The sequence below is a fragment of the Zerene cesonia genome, chromosome 13 (genome assembly GCF_012273895.1).
Source record: "Zerene cesonia ecotype Mississippi chromosome 13, Zerene_cesonia_1.1, whole genome shotgun sequence".
Taxonomy (NCBI): domain Eukaryota; kingdom Metazoa; phylum Arthropoda; class Insecta; order Lepidoptera; family Pieridae; genus Zerene; species Zerene cesonia.
The window spans coordinates 10,286,221-10,298,923 of NC_052114.1; the positions used below are offsets into that span (position 1 = coordinate 10,286,221).

Sequence of the window (12,703 nt, forward strand, 5' to 3'; positions counted from 1 at the left end):
ACGGTACTATTTGCACAGTGTATTATTTAATTTGATTGATTATAAAAATATTATATTTTACCTATTTAAATTCTAAGTCACGAGAATAATTCTTATACTTTAAATCGAAATAATGAAAATAGTCGGGTGGAGGAATTGCTTCAGTATTAATCAATGTTACCAATATTTTACTTTCATTATTCCTATTTTAGACCCACCGCGTGCCTTGAATACTAAGTCTATGTCTCATTTGTACAATTGGACCAATATTAAGAGAAGTTGTATTTATTTTTTAGTTATGCCCTTGAAAGATCTCTGGAAGAGGTAAAAGTATAAGGTGGACTTAGAATTGAAATATAAAGAATGACTGCTACTCATAAGTGAAATCTATCGGTTAAATGTCAGGGATTTGAGAGGAGGCTGCTAGAAAGTTATTGATAATTCAATTTATCTGCTCAGCATCTACATCAGCACTGCTCGAAACGGCAAAGAAAACCATCGTGATTCTTCACGGCATGTCGAAGGATCAAAAGTTCGACGCCAGCGTGGCGAGTTATGACTTGAACCCATGGGACGCCTGAGTCCTGCAGTGGGCACATGTATAGACTGATGACGTTATTTTTTTATGCCATAAGCGGGCAACTGAGCCGGTGGTTCGCTTGATGGTAAGGGATCACCACCACCCATGAACATTCGCAGAGCTAATGCATCTGAGGATGTGTTGCCCGCTTTTAAGGGTAAGGCAAAATTAAAGCATTGACGACTCTAAAAAGGGAATGTCGAATGAGGAACAGGTTCTCCGGCTCCCCCACTCGCCATACGAAACACAGTGGCATGCCACTAACAAATATGTAAATTAATATATTTCATTTCATTTCACTATTTCACGCCGATGTTCCGTGGGGGTGTGGAACTTCCCCGGTGCGAGCTCGCTCAACTAGTGCCGAAGATAACTCGACTCCCATATTAAAAATATATCTTAAAATGTTAATAAAAATACAAATCTGCATTACAGTTAGTTAGACTCGGAATAGAAGCATTGTTAGTTGATATTATTCCAGCCGGTGCTAAAACATCGTGCTGAAGTATTTTTCGACAATATTTATGTTATACATTATTCATATTTCGTCCGGTTTTGTTATGATAATTGCCAGCGAACAGAAATAGAATCAGACGAATAAATATTAAGTGTTATAAAACTATGGCAAATAGCACTTATAGAAAGATACCTTAGTTATGTTTGAGAAGTGCTAAGTTATGTCTGCTGAGTTTTCATAAAAGAAAGAGAGAAAGACTAGCGCACAGGGCGCACCCGTGCCTTAAAATTGTATAGATTTATACCATTAGCTGAAAAATTTGTTTGTTTAAACGCGCTTATCTCTGGAATATTTGACCCAGCTCATAGCGCATAAAAAAACACCACCACCAATATTCGATCCACAGTCAAGTATAACAACACCCACATTATTAACCTCATACGGTATAAACAATAAAACAAAAAACACAGGTGCTTATACAAGGGATCCATATCACAAAGCATTAAAAAATTAATTAAAAGCGGCCGTTATTAGATTTTTAAACAGAACAAAGTATGAACGTGTGGAATTGAAAATTCGCGTAATGAAAACATTCTGGCCCCGCGTCCGTTGTGTGTGACATCGAGGATGGGACAATTTGTGGCGACGTGCTAGGGTTGGGGCGCACTGGGCGCTTTATGGTGATGTTAGCCTGTTCATGGGTTCACCTCTTGTCAAAATAATTGTATATTTCGTTTGGTTACAAAGAAGTCTCCGTTAGCGTCTTCGTCCGTATAGTCAAAGGGACTACATAGCTACCACTTCCGTGGAATTTTCGAGATAACGTCTAGCTTACGTCCTGTTTTTGATCTCAAACTATCATATACTGAAATATGATACCGAATTACATTCAAATCGCGTTAGTGGTTTATGGTTAATAAGTTACAGACAAACAAAAAGAGTTAATTACCGTAGCATTTATAATATTGGTAGGGTGATAAGCTACTATCTGAAGAGAGTAACAATGATTTTTTTGTGACAATCTATTATATACTTTTATGGTACCTTTTAAATATATTTCTAATTAGTACCTTTTACTTAAACAACTTTCGTTTAGTGACTTTGAACAGCGCACAAAGTAATACCAATTTAAATCGGTTTAATTTTGCAACCCAAAATGCAGTCCGACAATAAAAAACATCTGGTGTAAATTATCTTACAAGGTTATCATTGTAGATAGAATTTTCTGAATCTTGTCCTTGGAAGGAGTTATTAATACGAATCATTTTATTTCCACTTAAGCAGGACATCAAAAACACAATTGTTATTTTAAACTGTATTCCTATTATACTTAATGTCATAATCACTTAATTTTTCAACTCATTGTGCCGTCCGTAATCAGCCAAGGGGACAGATTCGGGCTTTCTATCATTTCAATTAAACCATTTTTTGTTTGTTAATTACACGTCAGTTGCATGGTTAGCCTTGTTAGGGGAATTGTTCATTGAAGGGTTGAGGTGGGCTATGAAGTGTCCTACAGATGGATGTGTTTGCAGGTCAAAAATTTAAAAATGTTTTAGCCCTTTCATAAGTATTTCAACGATGTATGTTTATAAGTAAGCCTTTGCTTTATGATATTACAATAAATAGAGGAAGATATCGCATTAGCACGCACAAATCTATGAGAATCGGCCAAATCTATTTTTCATACCCCTAAAAGATAAGAGTAAGGCAGAACAGCGTTTGCCGGGTGCAGCTAGTCATATTATAAATGAATGGAGAATCCTTATAATATCATTGCCTTTGCTGTAGATCTAGATATAGTGTGATAATGAGTACTAGTGTCACATAATAAATAGATGTCGTAATATACATTTTAAAAACTAGATTCCCGTGAGCGACCTCGCTCATGAAATCAAAAAAAGATGGACACCCCCGGGATTTCTCTGCATAGGTCCCGTACTCGTGGGATTTTCGAGACAGAAATTATTCTTTGTCCATTCTCGGTTCTCTGTGCCAAATTTAATCCAATGCTTCAGGGGTCTAGACGTGAAGAACCAACAGAGCACACACAGATATAAGTGTCACCGGGTATAATTTTAGGAAATGATCATTGTGTGTGCATGCTAATATATATTTGATTTCGGGAAGGATCAAGACTTTTTCGATACTTATATCAAAATGTATGTTCACCAGTGTATTACAATTCTAGAAAAACACGTTTGGAAACTAAAACTGCCTCAAACAACAAGTTTTAATTCCTCTTTCCGTGCTTACCTTTCTTTCTCCTATCAACAGATATCGGCTGGCCGTCTTCCCTTCGCCACATGATCTTCGGAGTCGGGAACCCATCGGCTTTACACACCAAACTGATGTTTTGGTTCTCTCGCACCGCCACTGCGGATTGCGTGCTCTCTTCGTCCAGTATGTTCGGTGGCACTGCGGGAGGAAGCCATGTATAAGCAACGTAATAATGTATTATGTGACGTAATTCATTTGCCAATTTCATAGTCCTTTCTTATATAATAAGAACATAGACATCCTTCTAGTCTCATTACATCTAAAGGAAAAATGTAGTTACTCGATTAAAATCAAGTCAGTTTTTTTATTAAGTCTTGAGTGTTTCAAAAGAAATCCAATCTTACTATATAAAATACGAAATAAAATAAGTACTCATATATCTTTTTTTTCAGTTTGGAATTAGTACTGTTAGACGTAGACGTCACAGCAGGGCTTTTAAATGATGACATTCTTGTTCATTCAATATCACGGTAGTAAAACTCAAAACTTTACACTTTTGCTATAAAGCTCAATCACAAAATAACACAGCAATTTAAACAAGTAATAGTAAATGATACGTTTCGTTCCTAAACAAGCAACGTACGAAGTTATAATTTGGAAAAAGCAACGTGTGCAAAATATTTGCTCCGCGAACATAAATTTAAAATTTTAAACTTCCAGCTTTTCCCCTGCGTATAGTTTTTGGTCTTTTTAACTCTTTCAAGTTGAAATTGAGGCTCGACGCTTGAACAATAATTGATCGTTTGTATTTGTCTTCAAATTTTGAACGAGCTGACACGTGTGACGATTTTCACGTGCAAGTTTGTTTTACGATTTTCTATTTTATTCGTATATGTATAGAAGTCACTTCAGACTATTGCAGTTATTTTTCTATGGTGAGAGAAGTTTATACATAAACTCAATTATTGTATTGTTACCGATCCTTGATAAGTGTGCAAGCTAACTTCCAAGATTTCAATGAAATCTGTTCATTTAATTCAAACGTGAAAATAGAGTCGTTAACATACAGACATACAAACATAAGGGTGAAGCTAATAAATTAAAAATGTTTTAAATATATGTAATAATAGCTGCGGTTTTACCCGTGTAAGTCTGTATCCCGTAGGAATATCGGAATAAAAAGTTGCCTCTATGCTATTCCAGTTATCCAGCTGTCTACGTACCAAATTTCATTGAAATCGGTTTAGTATTTTTTGCGAAAAAGAGCAACAAACACACACACACATATCCTTACAAACTTTCGCAATAATATTAGTAGGATTAGTAGGATGCAGTGTGTAGCGCTATTTATATGTTATTGTGTTATTACAAAATATACAGTTTTATTTTTAGTTTTATAGCATTGAAATGTTTTATAAATAGATTACTGTGGCAGGATCACGAGTGGCCGACGTTGCTACGGTTTGGCAAAAAGACTCGGATTCAAATCCAGCCTCGTGATCAAATTTTCTATTCTTTCCAAGTATTTCTAATATATTTCCCTAATGACTATTAATGATCACTAACGCAACCCTAAAACCTCAACCAAAACGAACGTAAAGCTTACAAAGTCGGCAACCGTATTGAAACCAGCTTTACCGTTTCAAATAAACAGTAACATTTCCTAACGTGTAACAAAAACAAAACGCTGGATACGAAAATGTGCATTTAAAATTTCAAAGTTCCTACATTTCCCTTGAGGTGAGTTTTTCGTCTCTTTAACTCTTGGAGTCAACTCCACCGGGACGGGCTCAAAGGTGGAGCAATTGTGCAAGTTCGCTGTTACGGAGAGCACGAGCTAGTTGCTGCTAACAAAATTATGCATGAATTTGTGAATCGTGAATTTTCTAACGTGTTAACTCTTAAATTCATAAATGCATGAGGTAATGCGATTTTTCAGCGAGACGGTGTGATGTGTCGCTATTGATTTATTGTGAAGTTCTATCGAGATGATGAGGTCGAGAAACTATTAAATATATTACAGTCTACAATTATTTGTATGCTAGTTTATAGCCGTGACTTCTCCCGCGTAGGCCATGGAAAAAATATACAAGGGTTATAGTCCGATTATTTCCTGTTCTCATAGGTTTTCAGGATTTAAGAATAATCTATATGGTACCTCGGGTATCAAAACATCTTTTTACCAAATTTCATAGAAATTAGTTCAGCGGATTAGGCGTGAAAATATATCTTATTTTCACACACAGACAGAGTTAGTTTCACATAATATATTAGAGAGAATTATAAAATTGGAAGAAAAGAAAGTAAGAAAAGCTTATTCCACATAAAATACGCATAAACAATTTCATGTGGGACGAGCACGCTTCGGCACGAATTATTCCAGATCGCACCGGAAGTAATTCACCCTCACGGAAAACCTGGTGTTTTACTACTTAATATAATCCTACTAATATTATAAATGCGAAAGTTTGTAAGGATGTGTGTGTGTGTGTGTTTGTTGCTCTTTCACGCAAAAACTACTCAACCGATTGTAATGAAATTTGCTACGTAGACAGCTGGACAACTGGAATGACATATAGGCAACTTTTTATCCCGATATTCCTACGGGATGCGAACTTACGCGGGTGAAACCGCGGGGCGCAGCTAGTTTATTATAAAATCAATAGAAATAAAATGGGTATTTAAGACATATTGCTACGTTCACATTTTAAACGCGATAAACTCATTATATTATTTAACTAGAGAAAAAGAACAAACTAACAAAAGAATAGGAAAGGAAATTAGCAAGAGCTGCAAATTTCTTCAAGGATTTTGAGAAATTTTGTAATGGTTCTATGTTAGCACATACACATATAACCAAACGTAAGCCTGATAAACGTTAAAAATTCATTTCTTTCCCCCAAAAAAGAACCGACATCAAAGTTTACAACGGAATTTATCAGAGCAATAAAATTCAACTGGTGAAGTTAAAAACACCTCCATCTTCAGTTCAACTGTGAGCAATGAAAAGGGCATAAAGCTGCAATGCGCGGTGGTTCCACAAAAAACGCTGGTTATTTCCACTTTAACTTCAACTAAACTTACTAAACCGACCTCACACTGAGTGGGATCCGGAATTGTGGTTTACGCCTACGATTTTTGCCGTAAAAGTAACATTGGTACGTGACTTAAAATACTCGGCGGTTGAAATATTTAAGTTATTGCGTACTGCGGTAGCCGCCTTTGTCCGATTTTAGCGGAAAAACAAGTAACATTTGGTTTTATTCACGTTTCTTCTATTTACAGAACATATATGTTATTGTTATTTATTAAATGAGCAATTTTAAAAAATAATGAAGAAACAGAAGACGTAAATATGCAAATAAATAATGTCTCACAACAAACGAACAAAACAACGAATTCGCCTTCTGATTTCTTGTTATAACTCACCAACAACTTGCAGGTATCCCACTTGGCTAATCATCGGGTTGGTGTTGACCTGGCACATGTAATACCCTCGGTCCTCCTGCTGCACCTGGCTGACGTGCAGGAGCCAGGTCATTGCGTTGTCATGGGACACGCTGAAGCGAGCCAGACGCGTTATCACGTGGCGGTGGATCGTGAGAATCATCTGACGGTCTATGTGGATCCATGCTACCTGGAAAGAAATATACTATATTGGACTCCATTTTTTTTAAATAGATACTTTGTAATAGACCTCGGTTATAGTAACAAGAAGCTATAAATATCATGTTTTGGTATTATGTTGTGGTTTATTTAGAGATTTATTTGGTTAATTTCCAATTTTTTTTACCACCGTAAATCTACTAATTATGAGTAGCTTTTTCTGTAGCAATTTAGTCTATTCATTCAAGTTATTGTTTTGTATTTTGTTTAGCGGACATTGATATGCTCCGAGACACATGAAGCGATTAAAGTATTATATTCTTATATTTTGAAACATGTACATTAATATTGTCCCTGTTAAAGTAAAATAAGAATTTATTCTTGCCAACCAAACAGAGGTATATTTTCAGCTATTATATCAGTGGATGAAGACTAACCAGCGTTATGTTATACATCACGCAGCAAACTGAATAGTGATATATTGAACTCTAAATTCCGTACCGCGGCACTAGCTCTACCTTCTTGGAAATCTAGTCAGCCGTTAGTAAATTTGCTTCTACCTGGATGGGAAATCGATTTAAACCCACACGGTTACGTGTCTGTTATGTTGTTACATCTATTGATTCAACTATTTTTATTATGTGTTGATATTTGTTGATTTGTATGTAGCGTTGTGTATTCGAATTTTCCATATCCACCGTCTTAAAAAAAGAAGGAGGTTGTCAATTCGACTGCATTTTTTTGTTTGTTACCTTATAACTTTGTACTGGATCAACCGATTTTTATGCTTCTGTTTTTGTTTGAAATGTGGTGTCGGCCATGTGGTATTTTTAAATTTGTTAGTTTTTATATTTTGAAGGCGATTTTGTGTTTATTAAAATATTAATGGCGCTCGCTTCGACTCATAATAAAAAGAGCCTGGTAAATACTAAAAAATATGTGACGAATATATTCTTTTGTTATTACGTACTTAGAAATTTTACTGTTGATAAATAACACCAACACTGACTCAGCATGAAGCTTCTTCAATAAAAACAAAATATGCAATAAATACTTTCGTAATATTTTATATCGTAATTAAAATATGTACATGTACATCTTATTATACACTATATATAAAACACATATACACTATATCTAAAAATAAAGCGCAGTTGACATGATGAATATATATGATAAATATCCATTACCATATTCATCCAATTATTTTGTAATTTATCACAACATGATAATAAATATGTAATATTTATCAAAAATCTAACAAAAATGTAATATATCTAACCTTTAAACAAATGAAAAATTTCCAAGATACTGCTATTATATTAAAATGGCGATTTAAAAGCGTTTTCAAAAGAATACTACTTGAAGGAGTAAGTATTTGAGTTAAGTTGCAGACGCTTCTAGAAAGAGAGTCATTTGATGAAATGTCTGTTCGGGAAATTATTAACGTATTAAACTCTTTGTACAAAACCTTGATAACAATGTTTAGTTTTGAGTAGTAGACGCTGTAAAAATGCTGTATAAAAATAAATTGTTTTTAAAGTGCGTTTCTTTTAAAAGAATGTTGTGTATGATCAAGGTGATTTAAATAAGTTACATTTATTATTTATTTATTAGGGTTGCGTACTAAGGCTTCACCGTCCACCTGTATGTCTGTCCTTCTGTCATTTGGCTGTATCTCATTAACTATGATTGTTAGACATTTAAAATTTCAGATATGACGTATTACTGTGGCCGCATATAACAACATATTATTTATTGTTATAACCGAAGACAACAGGTAATGTCAGTTCTGTCACACTAGCATTGACTAAGCGAGTTGTACTTTATAGAAACAAAGAAAGAATTGGCAAACAACACACAGCTTTAAATATCGAGCTATCTCCAGCATCCAAAGTTGATAGAGTTGAGAACTCTCATCAAATATGCAGCGTATTGATAGTGCGCACTGCGGCACGTCTGCGGCGAGTCGGAGCTTCGTAAACAAGGCTTCTAGCTTCACTTGTTTTTGTTTAATATATACCTGGTGGCAGGCTCCTGGCTGTAGCTAACTCTCGTTGCAGTATCACGCTGTCTGTTAGTGCTGACGCACAAAACGTATGAACCTCTTTGCACCGCATGCGCTGATACTTAGGTCTTTCTAAAACGCTTTTGGCTGTCAGTCAGCACTGACTGTCAGTGCTGACTATCCGCGTGCTGACAGCGTGACTTTAAAACAAGCCTTAAAGTTATGTTGTACATGCAGAGTTGGATACGGTTAATTGTACTTTCTATTGATATGTATCACCTGTCATCATTTTTGTATTACAGTTTTAACCTTACGCGAATTGTTAAATTTTTACCGATTTACCAAACTAGTCGGGTTAAGCGAAAGCTTAGCAGTTCAAAGGCGAGAATTATTACGGAAGTAGATGAGTTATGGCATCAGAGTTCGCAGTATTAATGGCTTGATCGTCCATTATACAGCTATTAACATCACCTGGACCTCGAATATTGAGTCACTAAGCGCCGTCATTTATATCTTGGCCGTCGCGCTAAGCTCTTCTATTTAATTGATGCCGTAACATTTCATATGGCTGCGGTAATTAGGCTTCTTTCGTGTCGTTTTCGTGTTAATCATTGTCTCCTTCTTAATCCAGGTCATTCGTGATATTAACTGAGTGCTATTTGCGATGTCTTTTTAATGTTCTGTATAATTTTTACTGTTAATTTCAGTTATATCTTTAATGAATTTTATTATTTTACACTGGAACTTATTTTCATTGATGGCATGTTATGCTTTTCTAATAATATTAAATAAATTATGTTTTGTTTTAAACTGAAAACAAAAGAACTGCTTACTTACATAATATATAGGTTTAAAAACCCCTGGACGCGTTATTACATAAACTTTATTATAGTCTTTATTAAAATAGCTAAGTCGCATACTGTTATATAAAATTCCAAATGTTCCTTACACATGGAGTGAAGGATTATACTTTATTACTACGAATATGAAGTAATACTTTCCAGTTATGGCTATAAAACTATAAGGAATCAGGAATTTTCCACTTTATAAGTTTTATGGTAGACATAATTGAAAAGTTTGAATGTATGTATATTGAAATATGGCTCTAGTGTCGAAAAATTTGAGGATTAATTAAAATATATACGTTTAAAATATTGTGATGATTTTCGTATTTCAAATAAAAGTTTTGCTTTTGTGAAACCTAAAACCAAACTATTAAAATAAACACTTTTATTTATTTATTGATAGGGCAACGCTTGACCACGGTCTCGCCTGATGGTATGCTGAGATGTGGCCTAAGCTGGGGCGCGCTTCTCTAGAAGGTACCAGCTAAACCGCTTTGCTGTAGAGTGAGTGAGTTATGGTAAAAGGTAGAGAATGCTTACGCGCTCCAAAGTGCTTGGAGAAAGGACTGAGTTATATAAGACATTGCCGAGAAGCAGTATATATACTATATACTATTGTGCTAACAGGCCTGTATTTCTGAGAATATTAAAAATGCAGAAATCTATGCAAAATCTTAAAAAAATATATAAAATTCTTGTGTACCTATGTTACTTACCATACTCCTCCGAAATGGTTAGACCGATTCTCATGAAATTGTATGTGCATATTGGGTAGGTCTGAGAGTAGGCCAACATCTATTTTTCATACCCCTAAATGATAAAAGTGAGGCAGAACAGCATATGGCGGGTCAGCTAGTATTTATATAAAGAGATATTTCTGCATTGCCCTATGTCAAAATACTATTCCATAAAATATATCTGCAAAATTACCTACCATCAGGTAAAGCTAAATCCATTACAAACACAATTTCGTCGAAACACACGTAAAAATACGCAAAAGAAATTTAGAGCTGAAATTCGCAACAGGTGTTATCGCAGTGGTGTGACCGAAATATAGGTAATATATAAAAAAGCACTATAAAATGTATTTCATACCTCGCTTTCACGTTTTCTAGTTAAATAACAGAAAATCCTATATTATTTTAATGGATTATGCAGCATGTTGCCTAACATAATGAATTGCCAGTTTACAACTAAACACATTAAAATTTTTTTAAATTTTTATTTTTAACCTACTTCAAACATTGGAGGTTATCAATATGATATGCCTGTATATAGTACTTGTAAAATAACCTAGCTTTTGGATGTGTTAGTGTATAGCTTTTAATACGTGTGCCAAGTGTGTGTATGTTTGTTCGTATGTGTGTTTGGCCACAACCAACTCTTTCTGTTTAGTTGCGTTAAGCATGCTTTAATTTAGGGACCAATGCAAGTTTCATCGAAATCGATTCAGTAGTTTTTGAGATAGATGGTATTTACTAAGAAAATAGTGTCGCTATGGCTTCCACTTTGTATTCACACTTGAATTGTCTTCTTCATTCGCTTTTTAACGGCAGAATCGTTGAAGTCGGTTTAATTTTGTAATTTACTGTGTACGTGTTATTTTAGCTAATCCGATATTTGAAATAACTGAGTCTTTGGTGGTCTATACATTATATATATCATCATTAAAATCCGAAGTAATTTATTTATTCCATTAACTTGGGTGTGTGGTACTTCCCCGGTGCGAGCTGACCCAACTCGTGCCGAAGCGTGCTCGTCTACCACATACAAAGTAATCTGTGATCCTCCTGTAGTCCTCTATCACACGGGTCACCTAATAATAATATTATATATAAATGTAATATTATTAAAAAAGATCAACCATTCCATACTAAGAAACGTAGTTTTTGTGTAATTTTAAGCAGAACGAAAGCAATGTTTTCATTTACATCGGTTTTCATAAAAAAATGTAAAAGTATTCAAAGTGGACCGATAGCGAAAATACGGCGCTCGCCTATAATTAGTTTATGCTCCGAATATATGCAAAATGCTGCTAAATTTATTTTAAAACACTATTTTCGCGTATTTTGTGCTAACGTATTTTGTAGGACGCGAGAGAATGTTTTTATGAATTATCTTACTAAATAACCGGGTTAATTGTAGCGATGGATATATCACATTGCGGCTTAATACCGTCACCATTATCGTCATATTTTTGTTCCCTCTGTAGTCACATAGCAAAATGTTAGTATTTTAAATGTTTTCATAATCGTATTTAATGCCTTAAAGGGGCAATTTACTGCAAAATTCACATAACAAAGTTTATGCTACATGAAGCAGTGGCACATCACGACACTGCAACACGCTTGAACATGCAACAGCTTCACATCAATATGAAAAGAAAGAGAGAGATAATCCATCGGTCAGTCCATCAGTCCATCTAATTTATTGCATATAATATAACATATATAGAAATAGTTATGAATAGATATCGACGAATCTTTTTGGTCGGACTGTGACAAAATTTTATTACCAACAGCGAAGTTTTAATTTATTTTTCTTTAATTCAGTTTGTTGTACCTGATCGGATCCTTGGAATAAAAAAGTACGTAACATAACTCCCCGTTGTCAAACCGCAAATTTCATGCGTCCCAAGTCGTACCTAAATGAATTTCTTCCACATAGTTGAAACTTGTAAACAGCAGTACATAACACCGCAATCCCATCTCGGAGTATAACATAAGATTTGGTAACAGTGGAAAACATTAACAAAGTTCGCGAACTTGAGGTAATTCGCAAGATAACGTGAATTTGTTGTTAAGTATGTGGGACTTAGCGACTTAGCGCTTCACAAGTGACGCCCTGTTTTTGAATAAATTGTGACATGTTTTACTCTCCGATCAAATTTGTATAATAATTTAGTTGTTTTGCCTACGTAGCTTTTATGCTTGCATCTTGTGACCTATTTGTGTTTTAGATATATATGTACACATTTCATATGATATCGTTATAGATTTTAGACGAGG

The 12,703-nt window shown here is 34.8% G+C and overlaps 1 protein-coding gene across 3 annotated transcripts in view; it reads right to left on the bottom strand.

The window, feature by feature from the left end:
• LOC119831469 (lachesin-like) overlaps positions 1–12,703 on the bottom strand; it is a 55,809-nt gene that overhangs the window by 12,860 nt on the left and 30,246 nt on the right. For all 3 annotated transcript variants that reach the window (XM_038354836.1, XM_038354835.1, XM_038354833.1), the window contains exons 4-5: positions 6,666–6,873; positions 3,273–3,434 (exon numbers count right to left, since the gene is read on the bottom strand). In XM_038354836.1, coding sequence (XP_038210764.1) covers positions 3,273–3,434; positions 6,666–6,873 — 370 coding nt within the window. The remainder of the gene's footprint in view (positions 1–3,272; positions 3,435–6,665; positions 6,874–12,703) is intronic.